This window comes from Setaria viridis, chromosome 4 (assembly GCF_005286985.2).
Source record: "Setaria viridis chromosome 4, Setaria_viridis_v4.0, whole genome shotgun sequence".
Taxonomy (NCBI): domain Eukaryota; kingdom Viridiplantae; phylum Streptophyta; class Magnoliopsida; order Poales; family Poaceae; genus Setaria; species Setaria viridis.
Window position 1 is genome coordinate 35,306,874 of NC_048266.2, and position 22,247 is coordinate 35,329,120.

General features: G+C 43.9%; 1 protein-coding gene and 2 pseudogenes across 1 annotated transcript; all 3 read right to left on the reverse strand.

Moving 5' to 3' along the window:
• Window positions 1-12,056: 12,056 nt before the first annotated feature.
• Window positions 12,057-14,520, reverse strand: LOC117853008 (putative receptor protein kinase ZmPK1; annotated as a pseudogene).
• A 1,121-nt stretch (window positions 14,521-15,641) lies between these two features.
• Window positions 15,642-18,202, reverse strand: LOC140220150 (putative receptor protein kinase ZmPK1; annotated as a pseudogene).
• Window positions 18,203-18,988: 786 nt separating this feature from the next.
• LOC117853004 (putative receptor protein kinase ZmPK1) lies at window positions 18,989-21,802 on the reverse strand. The gene is made up of 2 exons (XM_034735347.2): window positions 21,637-21,802; window positions 18,989-21,555 (listed from the first exon to the last, which is right to left on the reverse strand). The coding sequence occupies exons 1-2, from the start codon at window positions 21,638-21,640 to the stop codon at window positions 19,208-19,210; spliced, it is 2,352 nt and encodes a 783-aa protein (XP_034591238.1). The 5' UTR covers window positions 21,641-21,802; the 3' UTR covers window positions 18,989-19,207.
• Window positions 21,803-22,247: the final 445 nt, after the last annotated feature.

A 22,247-nucleotide genomic window follows, 5' to 3' on the forward strand; every position in this document is an offset into this window, starting at 1 on the left:
CCTTGGAAGATATCAAAGTGGTGTGTGACTACCCGGATGTGTTCCCCGACGATTTACCAGGTATGCCACCTGACCGCGACATTGAATTTGCTATTGATCTTTTACCTGGTACTGCACCTATCTCCAAACGTCCATATAGAATGTTGGTTGAACAATTAAAAGAATTGAAACAACAACTAGAGGAATTATCAGCAAAACAGTTTATTCGGCCTAGTTCATCACCTTGGGGAGCACCGGTTATCTTTGTGCCAAAGAAGGACGGTACTCAGAGGATGTGTGTGGATTATAGAGCACTGAACGAGGTGACCGTCAAGAACAAGTACCCATTGCCTCGCATTGAGGATTTGTTCGATCAGATGAGAGGAGCCAAGGTATTCTCCAAGATTGATTTGCGATCGGGATATCATCAGATGAAGATCAGGCCATCTGACATACCCAAGACCGCTTTTACTTCCAGATATGGTCTCTTCGAGTACACGGTAATGTCGTTCGGGCTGACAAATGCTCTAGCTTACTTCATGTATCTGATGAATAAGGTATTTATGGAGTACCTGGATAAGTTCGTTGTGGTGTTCATTGATGATATCATGATTTACTCCAAGAGTGAGGAAGAACATGAGGAACACTTGAGGTTAGTGCTTCAGAAATTGAGGGAACATCAGTTGTATGCGAAATTCAGCAAGTGTGAGTTCTGGATAAAGGAAGTCTCTTTTCTTGGTCATATCATCTCCGATGGTGGAATTTCAGTGGATCCAGGCAAGGTTAGGGATGTCTTGAAGTGGAATCCGCCGCAGACAGTAACTGAGATCAGGAGTTTTCTCGGACTTGCAGGCTATTACCGCAGGTTCATTGAAGGATTCTCCAAGATAGTAAAGCCCCTCACTACGCTACTAGAAAAAGGAAGGGAATTCAAATGGACAAAGGCATGTCAGGCAAGTTTTGAGGAACTGAAGAAGAGGTTGACCACAGCTCCAGTGTTGGTAATGCCAGATCTACATAAGGGGTACAACATATATTGTGATGCATCTCGACAGGGTTTAGGCTGTGTTCTGATGCAGGAAGGTCATGTGATCGCCTATGCTTCTAGGCAATTGAGGAAACATGAGCAGAATTACCCGACTCATGATTTGGAGTTAGCCGCAGTGGTTCATGCCTTGAAGATTTGGAGACACTACATTCTGGGGACTAAGTGTCAGATCTATACTGATCACAAGAGTCTCAAGTACATCTTCACTCAGAAGGACCTTAATCTGAGACAGCGACGATGGTTAGAGCTTATCAATGACTATGATCTGGAGATTCACTATCATCCTGGTAAGGCTAACCTGGTTGCAGACGCTTTAAGTCGGAAGGGTCATGTTAACTTAGCCTTAGCATTCCAGTTACCTGACGAGTTGATGAAAGAATTTGAGAGGCTCAACTTGAGCGTCGTTAGGCACACTGAGGGAGCAACGATGGAAGTGGAGTCGACTTTAGAGAAAGAGATACGGGTAGGACAGCTTGAGGATGCCAAGGTCAAGGAAATCAAGGAGCTGGTAAAGGAAGGAAGAGCCACAGACTATACAGAAGACTCTCAAGGAACCTTATGGGTCAAAGGAAGGATTTGGGTACCCGATGTGGGAAATCTCCGTGAGACGATCTTGAAGGAAGCTCACGATTCAGTTTATTCCATCCACCCCGGCAGTACCAAGATGTACCAAGATCTTAAGCAGAAGTATTGGTGGCCCGGAATGAAGAAAGATATAGCTGCACATGTAGCCGTTTGCGACATATGTCAAAGGGTTAAAGCTGAACACCAGAGGCCAGCTGGATTGCTTCAACCGTTGAAAGTGCCTGAATGGAAGTGGGAAGAAATCGGCATGGACTTTATAGTTGGATTGCCCCGCACTCAAGCTGGTTATGACTCGATTTGGGTTATTGTCGACAGATTGACAAAGGTAGCACACTTCATTCCAGTAAAGACTACACACTCTGGGGCAAGGTTAGCAGAGTTGTACATGTCAAGAATAGTGTGTTTGCATGGTGTGCCCAAGAAGATTGTGTCTGACCGAGGTACTCAGTTCACGTCACGCTTCTGGCAGAAATTGCATGAATCTCTAGGCACAAGGTTGAATTTCAATTCTGCTTATCACCCTCAGACAGATGGACAGACCGAGAGAACAAATCAAATATTGGAGGATATGTTAGAGCATGTGCATTGAAGCATGGAGGTAGTTGGGACAAGAGTCTACCTTATGCAGAGTTCTCCTATAATAACAGTTATCAAGCCAGTCTCAAAATGTCACCATTTGAGGCTTTGTATGGTAGAAAGTGCCGAACACCCCTTTATTGGAGTGAAACAGGAGAGAGTCAGTTATTCGGGCCAGAAATTATACAAGAGGCAGAAAGACGGTCCAGATCATCCGGGAAAACTTGAGGACTGCTTAGTCTCGACAGAAGAGTTATGCTGACACCAGGAGAAGGGAATTGACCTTTGAAGTAGGTGATTATGTGTATCTCAAGGTATCGCCCATCAGGGGTATGCGCAGATTCAAGGTCAAAGGGAAGTTGTCACCTCGATTCATCGGTCCATTCAAGATTCTTGAGCGAGTGGGACAGGTAGCCTATCGATTGGAGTTGCCTAATCAGTTGTCGGATGTACACGATCTCACAGCTTAAGAAGTGCCTCAGAGTTCCCGAGGAACAGTTGCCAATGGAGGAATTGAATGTTCAGGATGATCTCACTTACACGGAATACCCCATTAAGATTTTGGATACTTCGAAAAGGGTTACAAGGAATCGGACGATCAGAATGTGCAAGGTTCAGTGGAGTCACCATACAGAGGACGAGGCAACTTGGGAAAGAGAGGATGAGTTACAGAAGGAATTTCCCCATCTCTTTGCAGGATCTTCCGAATCTCGAGCACGAGATTCTTCTTAAGGGGGGTAGGATTTGTAACACCCAAAATTTCAATAATTCAAACTCATTAAAATTTGCTCAAATTAAGGTGTTATTTAATTTCTAGGTATTTAATTTCATTTTCCTTAATTCAATTAATTCATCATAGGAATTATTTGTGCATTCATGCTGGTGCATTTATTTTGATTGCTTGAGTTTGATCAAAGTTTGAATTTCCAAATTTGAATTCAAATTTCCAAAACCATTTTCTATTTCCCTTTCTCTTTCTTTTCCTTCTTCTCTACCTGGGCTGAAAGCTCCTTCTCCCTCCTTTTCTTTTTCTTCTCCGGCCCAGCTCGTTCTCCTCCGCGCGGCCCAGCTCCCCGCCGCGTCGCCCCCTCCTCCGTTTCCTCTTCTGCCGGCCCAGCCCGCCGCTTTGCCTCCTCCCCGCAGCTCACGCGCGCTCGCGCCGGCCCAGCTCCGCTCGGCCTGCTCCGCCCGCCGCTTCCTCGCCCGCGCCTCGCGGCCCACCAACGCCGCGCCGGCCAACGAAGACGCGCCGGCCCGCCACCTGCCTTCTCCTTCCTCCGGCCGGATTCTCCTCCGCCCGCAACCGCCGCGCACCGTCTCCGCCGCGGACTCCCTCCGCTCCGCCTCCTTCGGGGGGGTTTAAACCCCGGGCCCTCTATCTCTAGCGCCTATAAAAGCCGCCGCCCCCTCCCGGTCTCCTCCACCAGCACCCGCGCCCCAAAACCCTAGCCGCTCGAGCTCCTAGCGCCGCCGCCTCTTCCTCGCCGCCGTTCGCCGTCGCCGGTGAGCCCCCGTCGAAAAGAACCCCCAAAACGGGATCGCCGTGTTCCTCACTCTCTTTTGGTGCAACCCGCGTGTTAAACCGTGCACTGTGGCGTGATTTCGCCCAACTCCGGCGACCCGCCGCCACTCGCCGTCGCGCGCCGCCGCTCGCCGCCGCCGCCGCTCTGGTTTCCGCCGCCGTCGCGAGTCGTCGTTGACCGCAGCCGTCGGATCAAGATCCGACGGTCAATCGCGGGTCAATCCGGCCGCGTGCCGGTCAACCGAGCCGCGCCGCGTGACTTTTGCACTTAAGACCCTGTCTTTTCCGCAAATCAACCCGCGGTCCACATCGCGTTGAAAATATTTACAGATCTGCCCTCGCATTTTTCGGTTTAACCCTTGAGCTTTCCAGAAATCAACCCGCCGTCCGGGTTTGTTGTTTTTACGCGTCAGACCCTCGGTTTATACGCATAATTACGTATAAGCCCTCGGTTTTCGCGGATAGGCCCTAAAAGTTTTGTTTTTCTTACAGAAAAGTCCCTGGATCTTGTTTTAATCATATCTTTTGCATCTTAACTCCGTTTTTCGCGTTCTTTATATCCACGTGTTCGTTTTAAAGCTTAGATCATATTTTCAAGCTTGTTGTCTCTGTTTGACTATGTTTGGTGTACTGTTTTCTTACTTTTGCCCATGTTTGCTTGTATGTGCTCGTGTGACGCGTGTAGACGCCCCGCAGTTCGAGGGAGTTGCCGATCAAGCCTTCGAGGAGTACGAACAGCAGGAGCAAGGCCAAGAAGGCAAGTCGTGTCCTTGATCACTACCTTGTTGTCCTATACACCTTTACTTTCTCATACTCAACATTATGCCATGCACATGTTAAGATTAAATTGATGGGTCCCAATTAAGGTTCGCCTAGATTGATTTACCTTTGCCTTGACCAACCGGTTTACTTTATGTTGGGTAGCTCATGCTTAGTGCTTACTTGGTATATGGTGGTTTAACTAAACACAAAGCTTAATCTTGCTTTACTTCTGTTATACCTTTCATTAAGACAAGATCATTATTTGTTAATCGGAACATGGAGCGACCACCCAGGAAAACAGTGCTACCACAAGACTAAATGGCTCTGGTCTTGGCTGATTAATTAGAAACCTTAGTCTGGGGTGACCTTACTCGTGATGAGGCAAGAGGGGGGACTGAGTCGTTGCATTTACCTGGGATGGGTGGTGCATGCCAGACACCGAAACCTTAGCGGGTTACCACTGATTAAGGAATCTTTGTAAAGGCCTCGTAGCGTCCCTATGCAATCACACCTCGGAAGTGTGGTATGGTGCCTTGCAAACACCGCATGGTTGGGTCCAAAGTTCTTATGAACTTTTACGCGACTTGTGGGTAAAGATGTGCCACCTCTGCAGAGTGTTAAACTGATCGATCAGCCGTGCTCACGGTTAAGAGCGGCCTGGACCCTCACATGATAATATTATCGGAAGATGGACTTAACTTGTTATCATTTCATGCATTTGTTGCTTACTTTATGTTCATGTTTAATTTTGGGTGGTATGAACTTATACTTAGTTAATTGCTAATAAAACTTGACCAACTTAATTAAAAGCGAATGCTATTTATGCCTTAGCCATACCTTGAATTAGCCTTACACTACACTATTCCCCACGACTTGTTGAGTACCAACCATAAGTGTACTCACCCTTGCAAAACCGCTGTTCAGACCAAGTTAATTGGGAAGAGGAGTACTTCCACGACTTCGAGGAGTTCTAGGCGTACGTTTCTTCAGTCAGCTGCCTGTGGAGTCGTCATCATCTTTGGAGTTCCGCTGCGTAATAATTAGACTTTGTGGTTTATTTGAGACATTCGGTCATGTAATAATGGTTAATACTCTCTTTATTCGATCTAGCACTGTCTTTGCTATTCACTATTGTCGTACATGTGTGTAACTTGATCCTGGCGCACATGTATTTAATGCACTCGATTTTGTCCTTAAAATCGGGTGTGACAATACACCAAATTAAGCATAAGAGCAAGAACATATCACAAAAATAAAACACATGTTAATTATTTTTCAAGTTCAATTATCATGCGAGGGTCCAGGCCGCTCTTTACCGTGAGCACGGCTGATATATCAATTGTACACTCTGCAGAGGTTGTACACTTTCACCGTAAGTCACGTAAAAGTTCAGAAGAACTTTAGACCCAACCATGCTGTGCAAAAATAGGTACTTATCACACTATCGAGGTGTGGCTGCATAGGGACACTAAGAGGTCTTTACAAAGATTCCGTAATAAGTAATAACATGCTAAGGTTTCCTCATAAGGGGATGAACCCTCCCCCAAGTGGTGTGTACACCCCTTGACTGGACAAGCCTTTGCACAACTTATGAACCCCTCTTGCCCTTTCGGTAAGACTATCACAAACTAGAGTTTCTAAATAATTAGCCAAGATCAGAGCCCATTGGTCTTATGGTTGTACTGTTTTCCTGGATGGTCACACCATGTTCCAATTAAGGCATGTGAGTTGTTGTAATTAACAAAGGTGCATAACATAAAATAAATCAGGTTCATCATTATTCATTTCTTCCCACCATAAACCAGGTATAGCAACTAGCATAGCTACCCAACAATAAAGTAAAACCCAGGTTGACAAGGGATAATATGGAAATTAGGTAAATCCTTAATTAGGAACCATCAAATTAAGACACAAGCGTGCAAAGCATATGTTTCATATATAAATGTTTTATAGGATAGAATGTGATCAAGGGCACAGCTTGCCTTCCATAAAGTCATGTTGTTGTTCATAGTCTTCGAAGTCTTCTTCTTGAGATTCCTTGAACTGCGCTCCTTCGGCATCACACAATCATCCAAAGCAACCATACAAGCAAAAAAATACAACTAATAAGAAACAATACACCAAACAATAAAATCTTACTAAAACAACACTTTAAATCTATCGTAAACGTTGCAAGGATCGCATGAGCGCAAGTTGAAGGATCTTGATGTCGCCTAGAGGGGGGTGAATAGGAGTAACCTGAAATCGTCACCACTTAAAACAAGTTTATCAGCGACTTGCGGATTATTCGGGAAGTACTTCTGGAGATTCCCCAAATTACGGAATCTCTGAAGAAATCTTTGGAATCTCCAAAGATAGGAAACACACGCCTTAAGCAGCGGAATAAAACTGTCTACCTGAAAATCGAAACTTCCGATTTCAAAATTGGAACCTCCGGTTTTGGCTCGGGCAGAGAGAACTCCCAAACCTTATGCGTTGCAAGTGAGGTAAAGATCAAACCAGGTTTAGAGAGTATGCTCAAATAGTGTACCTTAGTAGGATCACAAAGTTCATGGACTTTGCAAACACAAACACCCGAGTAGATCAACCAACATTACGAAATCACAATGAAATTGAAGTGCAATACAAATGTAAGCAAACTAGTGAGGAGACATAATGATTTGTTTCACCGAAGTTCAGATACACCCCAAGCGAATCCTACATCTCCGTTGGGTGCTTCCAAAGAAGCCGGGTTGCACTCAACCCTTTCCCTACTTCACTAGTTAGCTTCTTCCCTTTCGGAGGCAAAGCTCGACCTGCAGAAACTGTCCCATGGCTCACCACACCTTGGGCGCTCTTGGGCGATGCATAGCCATCTAGGAGGAACACCTCCAAGAGTAACAAATGTTTCACTTGAAACTGACAAGGTAAACCAATGCTCAAGAATATGAGTGCTCTTCTAGTGCTCTTAAATGGCTCCTCTCTACAACCCAACTCACAAGATCTAGCAAAGATCACACCACCTCACAAAGAGGGGTTGGGAAGAGCTATTTGGCTTTAGTTCAGCTCAGAACAGGCAAGAAGCACACCAACAACTGCAAAAAAATAACCAGCCACTGAGGAGGTCATGGGGTCTAAATACTCCACTCCTCAAAAACTAGCCGTTAGAGTTGTCAGACCAAAACTGGAACTTCCAGTTTCCCAAAATCAGAACCTTCGGTTTTCAAACCTGCTAGATGTTAGTGACATGTGGCACAAAAAACCGAAACCCTCTGTTTCCAAAATCGGAACTTCCTGTTTTGCCACTGCCTGACCCGTCAGTGTGTACGTGTGGCTTTTGTGTCTCTCATCCCTCATAGGATACTTGAGCACTGAGACTTTGTCAAATGACCATGTGATGCATCCCTCTTGATTGTACAGCACACCTATACTCAAGATCAAAACATAAATACAATATTTATCCTCTTGAGCTTTATTACCATGATCCATGCCATACTTTTTCAACATATCCACTTGAGAGTTGCATCCAATTTTTCCTCTTTGGTTTGAACACTTCAACCTTGAGCTAGTGACTTGGATCAATATTCAACCGCATATGAATGAAACCCAATTTTAGATCACAAGTCACTTCTTCATATGACTCAATAAACATTTGATGCATCCCATTGCTATACTCGGTAAGGCTTGACTTGATACCTCAAAATCCTCCAAGCACTGGCTGCTTCACCCTAGAAAAAGTCACGGACCGGGTCACCACTTGACCAAACTTTGCTTAGTATCTCGTTGCTAATCATTTGCTTGATTCCTTCATCCAATTTTTGCTGCATTGAGTCTAGCTTTATTTTGACATCAAGAATGAAATCCACTTGAGATCATATCTTCTTTTGACTTCTATATCCCATTTGTTCATAACAAGCTTCTCATTTTATTTAGAGACCAACAGATATACTAATGTCATCATGCCTCTATCTTTACCTCAATTTGCTTGTCACATATCACACACAACCATCATAGGATTTACATAATATTCCTTATTATGACATTCATCTTGAACTCAAACAATCTTGCAATATCAAGCTATCAACCAAGCCTCAACTCACCTTTACACCATTTCTTGCTTTCCATGCTTAGATGAACAATGCCATATACCACACTTGTTCTTCTTACTATATGAGCCATTTAATACAATCTTTCCCACAAACATTATTCATCAATAGCATTACACCTGCTCATATACTTAATCAGTTCATTAGACCTTTAATCAAGTTGTCATTCAACTCACCAAAAACCACTAGGGGCCTAGATGCTCTTTCAGCAAGACTCACCCGAATCGGAGCTAAAACGAAGAAGGTTTGAGGCAAACATGGTTTCAGGGACTTAGATGCAATTAACTATAGATTTGAAGGGCTAGCAAGAAAGATCTACAAGACACGTAAAACAGTGCTCGCAAAAAGGATAAGGCTCAGGGTTAGATCTGCAAAACGGAAGGGTTTCAGGTTAGATTGAAAGGAACTGGAAACTTATAAGGGGTTTTTGGTAAAGTTTCCAAGACACAATAAAAGGATAAATAATTACAGATTTGGCCAGGAGCCTATCTGCAATCATTGGCCATCTTCTTCCCATGGCCTGCGGCAGCTCTGGCCGACCGGCTTGCCGGTGCTTTGGCGAGCTGGGGACCAAGGCGAGGAGGAGAAACGAGAGAGGAGAGCTTGGGGATCCTCCTGATGTTCTCACTGGCAGCTGGTATGGTGGAATCGGGCTGAAAATTTGGCCGATGACGGACAGTAGACGGCGGCCGGGTCGCCATTGCGTGGCGGTGCTGCTCCGGTGACGGAACGACGTCGAGAACCAATGGTGATCGCGTGGCTCAACCTCATTGACAAGCTAGCGAAGACGGCATGCCCCGAGGATGACAGGGTGCGCCAAATCGGCCGGAAAAGCCATCGGCAACGCTTGGCTCGGCCGGCTAGCTAGCAAAGCGGCGGCGCTGCGCAAGATGAGGATGGGGCGAGGCGGCGCAGGCGTGAGCAGAGGCAGCAGAGCGAGTAGGGAATGTGGCTTCGCTATTTATAGGGGCAGGGGTGGAGACCTGGCTTGGCGCGCACGCCTAGGAGAAGGCGGCGGTAGCCATGGCCGACCCAAGGTTTGGCACCGCCCGATGGGCCTCGACGAGCTGGATGGCCGGGAGGCGGCCGGAGTGGTTCGAGCCCACGGGCTCGGCCCTATAGGATAGGGTTAGATTTTTAGAAATGATTTCTTGTGAAAGAAAAATTCAGAAAAATTCTAGATAATTTATTTAAATCATGAAAAATATCCTAAAAGTTCCATAAAATTCTAGGAAAATTCCCAGAGATAGATTGGGCCACAAGGAATCCAAATAAAATACTTGGAACCCGTTAAAAAGAAACTAGAGCCTTCCAAAAAAATAGATTTAGCTCTAGAAAAATGAGAACAAATTCCAGAAAAATCCGAAACATATCTCAGAGAACCTAACAGTCGTAAGAACGCATTTTTAAACTGTTTCACACTCAAGTAATAAGAAATGCAACCAGCATGAATGCAACACACAGAAACTAAGGTTCATTAAGTTAATTTAGAAAAAGATTTTAATGTCTAATAAATTCACAAAGAAACCTTAAGGCCTTAAACGAAGTCAAACAAATTCTAGAAGATTCTAATTAATTTTATTAAATTGCAAAAGGTGAAAATTAGGGTGTTACAAGTGGGAGGTCATGCATACATGGCCTCCTTTTCGGCGGCGGGAGGCGGCACCGTGTGGATGAGATAGGAGCGAGGAGAGACAAAGAGAGTGAAGAGAGAAAAGGAAGCTAGCATGTAGGCTCCACTGACACGTCAGCAAAGCCTCCATCAAAACAGTTAGACAGGCAAATGTAAATACTTTTAATAGTATGATGGTAAAAGATTTCTAGTTTAAGTTTCATGGTCAAAATTAAACTCCAACAATAGTTCGATGGTCAAATATAAACTTTCCTCGCGTGGTTTGACTTTACGAGTCTTATGATATCATAATATGACTATTATTATCATTTCATCGGTCATGCCATGCCCATCATACTGACAGCATTATCGGTCATGAAATTGTTCACCCTCTTATGGAGATTTAATAGTAAAATATATGCTGAACAATGTCCTTATCCAAACTATGGTGCCTGCTTTTGGTATTTCACATCGAGGTTTGTGGGATGTTTTCATTTAGTGTTGCAGTTTTGTATAGGCGAAATAGGCATTTTGTAGTGTTGCAGTTTAAAGTTTTGTATAGGCAAACTAGGCATTTTGGTCCCTAAAATTATTCCATCCCTCAACTTTCAGAATGTCCATTTTAGTCCCTCGACTTTCGTTTTGGGTTAAACTCGTCCTTGTGCTGATACGTAACTCCATATTAGCATGAAACTAATACGAAAAGTCCTTTGTACCCTTAACTTTTTTCTCTTCAATTTTCACCTTTAGAATTACAATAACGTATGATCCAAAATAAATATGAAGATACATATGTTTGCGAGGGAGTATGAATACATACATGGAGTATGTATAACGTAGCACAAGTATAGTATACATACATACGTATATGTACCAAAAGAATATGTGTACATATATTTTGCCTATTAAATTCGTTTGGGGACGAAACTCTGCTCACTCTGCAGCAGTGAAACTATACACGCGTTAAAGGATTTTCCTTTCAACACGGTTGTACATGGACATCTCACTCATACCACAGGAATTGATATCTAACAGAACATGATAGTGTAAGCTTAAATATTTGAACCCGAGCATCAGTAGTTCGTCTGTTATAATCATGCCATGGGCCATGGCGGACCATCCTTTTCCAATTGAGACTAGCAAGTTGCATGCATTATTGTGTGTCGTGATATAGCTGGACGCTGGTAGCTGCACACAATTTGCATGGACAATGACTGTGCGATGACCGGACACAAAGCCGGAGGCTTGGGATGGATTTGTCTGTTGCAGACTTGCAGTCGTCGTCTCGTCGATTAGCAGCCTTATGTAAAGTTGTAATGACTCAGCAGCTACCTCTGGTGCCACAGGCGCCATTGTTTAGTGTCCTAGCTAGTCATGTTTAACTACACCTATAAGATAAGGAGACGCAATAGTTTCTTGATGGCATAGCACAAGATTCGGTCAAATTTGGAGCAATACGGTATGAGACTGTCTAAAGCGCGAGAACGGCACACACACTCTAATCTCTAGCCTATGCTTTCAGCTCAGCAGCGTTATTGGAAGAGCCCAGCCCAGATTATCGAGCCTAAAGGCCCATGCTCCACGCACCACCTCGTGCTTAGCCCGCCGCCGCTGGTCGCGCGCCGGCGGTGCTCGTTGAGGGCGGGGCGGGGCGGGGCGGAGACGGGAGCCGCTGCCACGGCTGCACCCCATGCTGCACGGCCGCGGTGGCGCGGTCCACTGTCCAGTGCCCAGTGCCCATTTCAGCAGTTTCTCAATAGTTGACTTTGTCCGCTTTACAGTTGCTGGGTTGGTAGCCGACGAGTGTACTGTTCACCTGATCATATCTTGGTCTGAGGCACAACATTGGTCCTGTGTTAGTTCCAGTCCCGGCTAGCTCAACAACCAGATGCATTGACGCTTTGTCTGGGTTTTCACATCTTTGGTAGTTCATTTGTGGTATGCCTAGAGGGGTCTTCCACTCTATCCCAAATATGATATATCGATTACTTGATTGCCTACCCCAACCTGCATGGAATGGGACAAAGAGGCTTTGTAGTTGTAATTTTAGATCGATAGCTATCGTTAGATGCAATTCTGCACTCGGATTGAACAAATCTTCATAAGATTATATCAATAACAATGGCGTTTTCTCCTGATTTAGAGCACAAATTACAACAGAATCTAGCATGGATATTATTGAAGAAATGTTACAGTTAACTTTTTTTTCTCTCATCTATATGTTATTTGTTCCCCTTAGTACAAAGAACCTTATTTATGCAGGCTTTAAGCAGGTCCTACCATTACATTTGGGCTACTGACGTCATCTACTAAAACAAGCATCTGGACCACATTTTCCATGGTTGGTCTTCTGTCTCTATCTTCCTCCATGCATGAAACAGCCAGCCTCATCATTGTTCTTGCTTTCAAATTGTTGAATTGACCATTCAGTCTAGCGTCAATAAAGTCGGCGATCCAAGATTGTTCACTGCCATTGCCATCCAACTTCAGCTTTTCATTGACCATCCTTGATATCCTTCCAAGGACCATCTCCACTTCCTCATCCTCATTATTTTCCATGTCAGAGGCACGAACTCCCTTGAGTAGTTCTAGTAGCACCACTCCAAAGCTGTAGACATCAACCTTTGCTGTAATTGGGAGACTAGAAACCCATTCAGGCGCTAAATAACCTCTAGTTCCTTGGACCTTTGAAACATTTATGTTGGATCCACCTCTGGTCTGGAGCTTTGCAAGGCCAAAGTCAGCAACCTTTGGCACCAAGTTCTCATCCAGCAGTATATTTTCGGGCTTCACATCACAGTGGATGACCCACTCTGAACACTCGTGGTGAAGATATGCCAATCCTCTAGCCACCCCTAGGGCAATGTTAAATCTTTGCTTCCATCCAAGTAAGATTTCTGAACCCTCAGTACCAAAATAAGACTTTATCCAATGAACCATTCTCAAAATATTATGTAACCAATATCCTATGTGGACCATCAGAACAGAAACCCCAAACTCTCTCAAGATTCATATGGTAAATCCTACTAATCACACTCAGTTCATGCTGGAATTCTTCTTCACTTTGGTTTATTTCTGCCAACTTTTTCACAGCTACTGCCCTGTTGTCTCTCAGGACTCCTTTGTATACAATGCCTGATGATCCCCTTCCAATTTCATCCTTGAACTTTCTAGTCGCTGACACCAACTCTCTGTAGGTGTACCTGCGAAAATGGTTAGTTATCATTTCATATCCAGCCTCAGCTGCCATACTCCTCTTAGTTCCCTGCGCTCCCTCCTCATAATAAACCATCCAAATACAACAAACATAAGCTCTGCCAGAAATATTGCTGATAAAAATCCATAGAAGTACAAATACTTCGACTCACTCTAATCTCTCTTAAGCATACCCAGAAAATCTGCTATAAAGTATTTATTTGGTGTACTACAGTCAGGACCATACTTAGGAGCAAAAGGTTGTGACTGCGGAATTGAGGCATCCAACACTTCTAGTCCCTTAGGAATCTTGATGTACATGGTACCAGTACTGCCAAGGTTATGCAGGGTTACACCACCAAGCATAACAGACTTTGGATAGCAATCTCCAGTTCCTTCCCAGTATGCAAAACCCTTACAATTGCAGTCATGCAAGCATTTCTTCATGCAAAAGTCAAGAGAAATGAAACGGTGGGTAGTCATATCATACCCAAAGAAATCAGTGTGGGGTAGCTTAGCAAATTTCACCTTCTGTGCATCACAACTGATGTTGGTCTTTGGTCTGCAGCCTTTGCTCCGGTCGCTTGGGTCAATGACTACAAAACCAGGGGCACACGCACAAGCAGGCGCAGGCGTATACACGTTGTACCTATGTGATTTCTTTGTAGCTTAATTAATCTTATGTAATTTGATATTTACAGCCTAGGAGTTTGAATACCTTTTTATTGAAAATCCATTGAAAGCACGGTCAAGCGGCCAGTTCACAAAGAATAAAACTTTTGCAGAAATGGGTTTGCGCTACTTCAATAAAAAAACGCCAAGACAATTTGGTAAACAGAACTTTCAATGAATTTCATAAAAAAAAAGAACTTCCAATGAAAAAAAAATCAATGTTAAAATTGACCACACTGGATACTAACCTGACACCAATTTCACCCTTCCATTACAAATTGATGGCTCTTGAAATAAGACTTAATCCGTTTGTATGGTTGAATTGCTGCGTGATATCTTACCCAAATGTGTATCCAGCACCTCTCGGAGAAATTCCCCATCCACATCGATCATCCGGATCAGACCACAACAGATCACGCATAGGCCCTTCATGTGGGACCTACAACCATTTTAGGGAACAGAGCAAACTATTAATCAAGTTAAACAAAATTTGTGTAAAACAACAAACTCATTCAGGGCATTAAGGGCCTATTAAGGGTCTATTTGTTTGAGTTAACAGTTTCTCAGCATGAAAAGTCAGAAGCTCAAACAAACAGCGAATTTCTAATGCAGCTTCCGGAAAGCTGAAAGCTCCAAAAAGCTGAGTTTATATGGAAAGAAAAAGCTAACAACAGTTTCTCAAAAAACTCAAAAGCTACAGCTCAAACAAACAAACCCTAGCCCCATTGTCGATTTGCCATTTATAGACCCAAAAGCCCATCTGGGCTGCTTCCGTGGCCCACTCCACGGTTCACACTTTCGACCTAGAGCAAAATGCCAAAACCCATCTCCCAATCTTGCGACGGCGGCGCTCATTGAGGGCTGGGCTGCCGGAGAACGGAGCAGCTGGCCGTTGTGCCTCCCCCACGGCGGAGCAGCATGATGCAGGGGTGCACAGGCTTGGTTCAGAGCCCATTCGACCACACAGGTATGACCGTACGACTCTATGAATAAGTGAGTAACAGCAGCCGCTCAGTTGTTGATCCGTTTCCCCTTTGCAGCTGTAGAGAGGCTTAATTGTTAGATTGATGTGTTATCTTTCCAATCGGATTGGTTAGGCATTAGCCAGCAAATGTACTATTCACCGAATTGCTAAAAACTTCCAGTCTAGCCAAAATACGACCTATTAGTATTTGATTGCCTACCTCAAAACTTGCTTGGGACTACAGCCTCCAAGTGATAGTATCATTGGTGCTTGCATTGAACGAATTAAAATGAAAAATGCTCTATTGGATGTTCCGATGGATCCTAGAAAAGCGTCGGAGCAAGCGTCGAAATAATTGGTACGCAACAAAGAAGTCTAGACAAAGTCAACCATCGGATATTCTGATGGTCACTTTTCTAGTAGCGTTGGACGAATTCTGAGGGACAGGCTTGGAAGATGAAAAAAATCCAAGCACCGAATGATCCGACGGTACGCGCAAGAGGAGCGTCAAACAAAGCATATTTTCTTTGATCCCTTACAGAAGGTTTTAGCTAGAATGCCTTCAACACCGAACGATCCAACGGCACCATCGGAGAAAGCATCGGAGCAATTACGTCAGGAGAATCCAACGGCTATGTGACGTGAGCAGTGGCACCGGATGATCTAATGGGGGCATCGGATAAAGCGTTGGATGAATTTCTGAAGAACTTGGGCGCGGAGAGTCCAACGGCTAGTTGCACCGGATGTTCTGATGCAGGCCAAAAATAGACCATCGGAACATCCGATGGTATACTTTTTCACTAACCGTTGGAGCAACGGCTCTTTGAGCCTTTGGGGCTATTTATACCCCCACTACTCACCCATTTGAAGTAGATGAAGTGTCCAGGGCTGCATTGAAAACCAAGACTCATTAAGAACACATCCATGCCACCAAAAGTGCTTAAGTGATACATCAAAGGCTTAGCACAAGCTTAGGAGAGTGATTAGTGCTAGGATAGGCCTAGAGAGGTGTGAGTGCTAGGTGTGTCAACCTTGTGATCATGTTCTAGAGTGAACCACCATTGTACAAGAGGTGTGCCGGCGCCTTGGAGCCTTCGTGGCTCGCTGGCAAGTCTTCGACCCTCCGGCTTGGTGTGGAGCGGCGTCAACGACCTTGTGCGGGGGACGTGGAGACCTCCTTCTTTCGTGAAGAAGCTCCTTAGTGAAAACGGCATTAAAGTGATCGAGGGACTTGGCGTGAGCCTTAGTGGACGAGCCTTTGTGGCAAGTCAAGGGGCAACTTGGGAGAGACTTGGTGACCGGGAAACAATACTCTTGTGTGATTACTTCAACAACGTAGACTAATGGTGACTTAGTGCCTACCGATACCACAAGATAAATCCTTGTGTCAAAAGTTTGCTTCCTCTCATCCGCTCCTTACGTTTCCGCATTTCATACTTGCAACTTGTGTGCCTTTACTTTCCTAGAGTAGTATCTTGATAGGATTAGCTATATGTTGCAAAACTTGTTTTGAGATGAGGATTTAGAATGCACTTCTAGGATAGAATGATCTAGTTTACTTACATGTAAAGTAGTGGAAGCCATAGGTTAAGTTTTTAAGTTGCCTAATTCACCCCTCCGGCAGCAGTCACCAGATCCTTGAAAGTATGCGAACCCATTACATTTGCAGTCACTCAAACATATCTGCTTGCAGAAGTTAAGAGAGACAGAACGTTGAGCACTTAGATCTACCCGTAGAAGTTAGTGCTGGGTAGATGAACAAATTTCACCTTTTCCTCATCACAAGTAATATTGATCTTTGGTCTGCAGCCTTCACCCCAGTCACTTTGGTCGATGACTTCAAAACCAGGGGGGCACTTCAAAAACAGGAGTATACACACATATTCCATCTCTGCCACTTAACCATATACCTTGCAGAGCTGTGGAAACACCATCCATGTGACTGACCATGTTCCATTATCGTTCAGACTATACAGTCTGAGATTGCCATCATAATCCAATGTTAGCCTTCTTATAATGTGACTACCCCAGTCACAGCCATGAAAGATGTGCTATCACTTCCCTGAAACTGCCCCAAACTGTCAAGAACACCGCTTGCGTTCATCATAAACTGTAACCTTAGCTTTGCCCATATAGTCATAGCTGGATCTGGCCAATAGATGAGTGAGAGATCCTTTTGATCATCAAATAGTGAAATCAGGAAGTGATCATCAAAATGTAAGCTATAGTGGCCAGGAACAAGCAATCTATTAGTGGACACGAGCTTGGTGGTAACATTAATCCTGAGTGGGTAACAAGGTATCAGTAGGAGAATTAAAGCTTTGCCATAGAATGATTTCACCTTTGCCTTTCACGATGAGGTTCCCTGTGTCCAAGAGTTGAGCTTGTCCTGCAATTGAGGACCTCACATTGTTGGTTCACACGGTCTGACCAGTGTAATCTTTAGCACCATGCTTCCATCAAAATTTAGTTTGACATTTGATCCCCAGCTGTACACGGGATGAAGAGGATTTGCACTCCAGACAACGGGTCTTTCAGAAACATTGGAGAACCAAACGAAGAAGGTGGATGCGTTGGGGGAGATGTTGTAGAAGCCACAAATGAATCTACCATTTTGCGAACGGAGCACGTCGATGCTCTGCTCTGCTGAGAGAGAGGAGCCTGGTGAGAGGACATCTATTGCAGAGTTATGGCAAAGACGATGAATCAGAATGAGAAGAAACACAAATGTGGAGACTGCAGCCATGGCTATCCCAGCATTTGAGTTGATCTTCAAATGACCTGGATGGAGGACGCTATTATAGGAACCAACTTGCAATGCACTATCCAGCCTCCAGAAGCAAGTGATAGACTCGGCCAACATTATTGAAGTCAGTTAAGATTCGGTGAATAGTGAACCGTGCTGTGGAGTCTTTATTCATTTGTGATTTAACGTTGTAGAGAAGGCTCTTTTCCGACTGAGAGGGACTGCACCATGTGCGGTCTGCCGGTCTCTCGTATTATCTGTAAGCCTTCGATAAAATCAAAGGTAACAATATAGATTATTAATTTCTCAAAGGGTCACCTGTCAAGATGTTTTTTTCAATCTGACGCTAAGATTTCAAGGTGTATGCTACAATATGAAATATGTATTGATATTGCACTTATTTGGTATTGCACGTGTTAATAATTTCTCTTTCTACAAATTTAGTCAAAGTTAGAAAACTTGACTTAGGACAAAAATGGGACCTAAATTTGGAACAGAAGGATTACGTGATGTCTTCACAAGTATCTAAAGTGATTGTCTCTTTCTGAAGAGATGGCCTAAAATCTACTCTTGTCAACTCAAGATTCTAGTGGGTGATATAAAATTGATGCAAATGAGATACAGCTATAGTGTTTCTTTTTCTTACACGAATACTACCTATCTTTGTTTGTTTTGTTTTAACGGAAGATGCACTCCTGAAGTGTAATTGCTAGCTATACGAGCTCGCTCGGCGTACAGATTGTTCTTTGAGGGAGCGACGAGGTTTGCAGGAGCACGGGCCATCTGAAGAGCCTGGGCACATATGAAAGTCAAATTCTTCATGTGGCTTGCGGTTCGTCAGCGTGGACAATAGGCAGAAGGCACAGACGGGCTTTGCGAGACCTGACCAGTGTCACCAAGTTCTTGTACGATTGGATCGTGGAACGGGTAGGCGGGTACAAAACGGGTATACCCCTTCGGAACGATGAATCGAGACTTTGGAATGTGAACCAATTACTTTCTGTAGGATAGCTTGGTACGATATGCTATCGAACTTTCACATAGGTAAAAAAAATTAGAAAAGAAGGATAAAAGAAATAAATATACTATTGGGTTGTCATTTACATGCTCTCTTAGTAGTTCCAGCAGCACCAATCCAAAGTTGTAGACATCAACCTTTGCTGTAATTGGGAGACTAGAAACCCATTCAGGCGCTAAATAACCTCTAGTTCCTCAAAATAAATCATCCTAATGCAACAAACATTAGCTCGGACAGAATTATTGCTTATAAAAATCCGTAGAAGTACAAGGTGATACAATCAGATATCTGTAAAGCACACTAGAGCAGATTTTACGGTGCTATAGCACACATACTTACAACACAATATAGCATGGATACTGCATATTTGATAGAACTACCATTTTCTATCAATGTATTGTTTGCATGGCCCTTAGTACAAAGAACCATTTGGACGCAGGCTTTTAATAAGCAACTCCTCCCATTTTAGTTGCACTGCTGACAGCGTCAACTGAAACAAGCGTCTGCACCACATTTTCCATAGTTGGTCTTCTGCCTCTATCTTCCTCCAGACATGAAACAGCTAGCTTAATCATTGTTCTTGCTTGCAAGTAGTTGAAGTCGCCATTCAGTCTACTGTCAATAAAGTTGGGGATCCAAAATTGTTCAGTGCCATCCAACTGCAAATTCTCTTTAAGCATCCTGACTATCCTTCCAAGGACCATCTCCACCTCCTCATTCTCATTATTTTCCATGTCCGAAATTCGGGCTCCCTTTAGTAGTTCCAGTAGCACCACTCCAAAGCTGTAAACATCTACCTTTGCGGTTATTGGGAGACTAGAAACCCATTCAGGAGCTAAATAACCTCTAGTTCCTTGGATCCGAGAAACATCTATATTTGATCCACCTCTGTTCAAGAGCTTCGCGAGGCCAAAGTCAGCGATCTTTGGCACCAAGTTCTCATCCAGCAGTATATTTTCAGGCTTGACATCACAGTGGATGACCCACTCTAAGCACTCATGATGAAGATACGCCAATCCTCTTGCCACGCCTAAGGCAATATTAAACCTTTGCTTCCATTCAAGTAAGATTTCTGAGCCTTCGACGGCGAACAAGGTTTTTTCCAACGAGCCATTCTTCACATATTCTGAAATCAATATCCTGTGTGGACCATCAGAACAGAATCCCCAGACTCTCACTAGATTCATATGGTAAATCCTGCCAATCACACTTAGTTCATGCTGGAATTCTTCTCCACCTTGGTTTATATCTCCCAATTTTTTCACAGCTACAACCCTATTGTCTTTCAAAACTCCTTTGTACACGATGCCTGATGCTCCCCTTCCAAGCTCATCCTTAAATTTTCTAGTAGCTTTCACTAACTCTCTATAGGTATATCTTCGGAAATGGTTTGTTATCATTTCATAGCCTGCCTCAGCTGGCCATGCTCCTCTGAGTTGTCCTCTCTCCCTTCTCAAAATAAACCATCCTAATACAATAAATATTAACTCTGCTACAAATATCGCTGATAAAAACCCGTAGAAATACAAATACTTTGATATATTCTGACTGGCCTTATTCATATTGGAGAAGTTGGCAATGACATATTCGTTTGCTGCACTGCAGTTTGGTCCATATTCAGGACCAAAAACTTGTGGCCGAGGAATTGAGGACCCAGATACTTCTAAGTCCTTTGCGATTTTAAGGTACACGCTACCGATACCATCTAGACTTCTGCCGTTTAGTAGAATAGCCTTCGGGTAGCAGTCACCAAGTCCTTGAATGTATGCGAACCCATTACAATTGCAGTCAATCAAACATATCTGCTTGCAGAAGTTAAGAGAGACAGAACGGTGAGCACTTAGATCTTGCCCGTTGAAGTTAGTGTTGGGTAGATGAACAAATTTCACCGTTTGCTTATCACAAGTAATATTGATCTTTGGTCTGCAGCCTTCGCCCCAGTCACTTTGGTCGATGACTTCAAAACCAGGGGGGCATACACAGGTTGGCACAGGAGTATACACACATATTCCATTTCTGCCGCAGACACCATGTATCTTGCAGAGCTGTGGAAACGCCATCCATGTGACTGACCATGTTCCATTATCGTCCAGACTATACAGTCTGAGATTGCCATCATAATCCAACGTTAGCCTTCTTATAATGTGACTACCCCAGTCCGCAGCCATGAAAGAAGTGTTATCGCTTCCCCAGAACTGCCCCAAGCTGTCTAGAACACCACTTGTGTTGATCATAAAAGGTATCCTTAGCTTTTGCCAGATAGTCAAAGTTGGATCTGGCCAATAGATGAATGAGACATCCTTTTGATTTTCAAATAGTGAAATCAGGATCTGATCATCAAAATGTAAGCTATAGTGGCCAGGAACAAGCAATCTATTAGTGGACACGAGCTTGATGGTAGCATTAATCCTCTGAGTGGGTAACAAGGTATCAGTAGGAGAAGTAAAGCTTTGCCATAGAATGGTATCACCTTTGCCCTTCACGATGAGATTTCCAGTGTCCAAGAGCTGAGCTTGTTCTGCATTTGAGGAGCTCACGTTGTTGGTCCACACAATCTGGCCACCGTAGTCCCTTAGAACCATGCTCCCATCGACATTTAACTTGACCTTTGATCCCCAGGTGTACACAGGGCGGAGAGGATTTGCACTCCATACAACAGTTCTTTCAGACACTTTGGAGAACCAAATGGAGAAGGTGGATGAGTTGGGGGAGATTTTGTAGAAGCCACAGCTGAACGTACCATCTGGCGAACGGAGTACATCGGAGCTGCGATCTGCTGAGAGAGAGAAGCCTGAAGAGAGGACATTTAGAGCTGAGACTTGCAAAATCAGATGAATCAGAGTGAGAAGAACCACAAATCTGGAAACCGCACCCATGGTTATTGCAGCATTTGAGTTGTCTTCAAGTGACCTGAATGGAGGACGATGTTATAGGGACCCAACTTGCAATGCAGCGTCCATCCTCAAGAAGCAAGTGGGAGACTCGGCCCACAGCGTTCACGTCAGACACAGTACGATGAGCAGTGAACCTTGTGGTGCAGTCTCTTTGTCCTCCATGCTTCGGCCTTACAAAACAGAGTATCTTTTTGGACTGAGAGGGACTGCACTACTGTGACTGGGTTCTTATCATGTTATTAATTTCTCAAATGAGCTAACTGTTTGATTCTCGTTCATTTCCAAAAAAAAAAAAGTTAAGTTGTTTCTCTATGTGTAAGGTTTCAGGTTGTCAGTTGTATGCCGGACTCAAAAGTACCCACCTTTTTAACGAGTAAAGTCCATTTTTAACCATTATTATCATTGACGTTTGATTTTGGCCATAAAACTCAAAAACCGGAAATCTCTACCATCCAACTATCAAACTGTTTACATTTTACCATTTGGTTGTTTCAAAAGATAATTTCGCTAACGTGGACAATACGTGGTAGTGGGACCCATATGTTAGCTCTATCTTCTTCCTCTCTCCCTCCCTTCCTCCTTCTCCGTC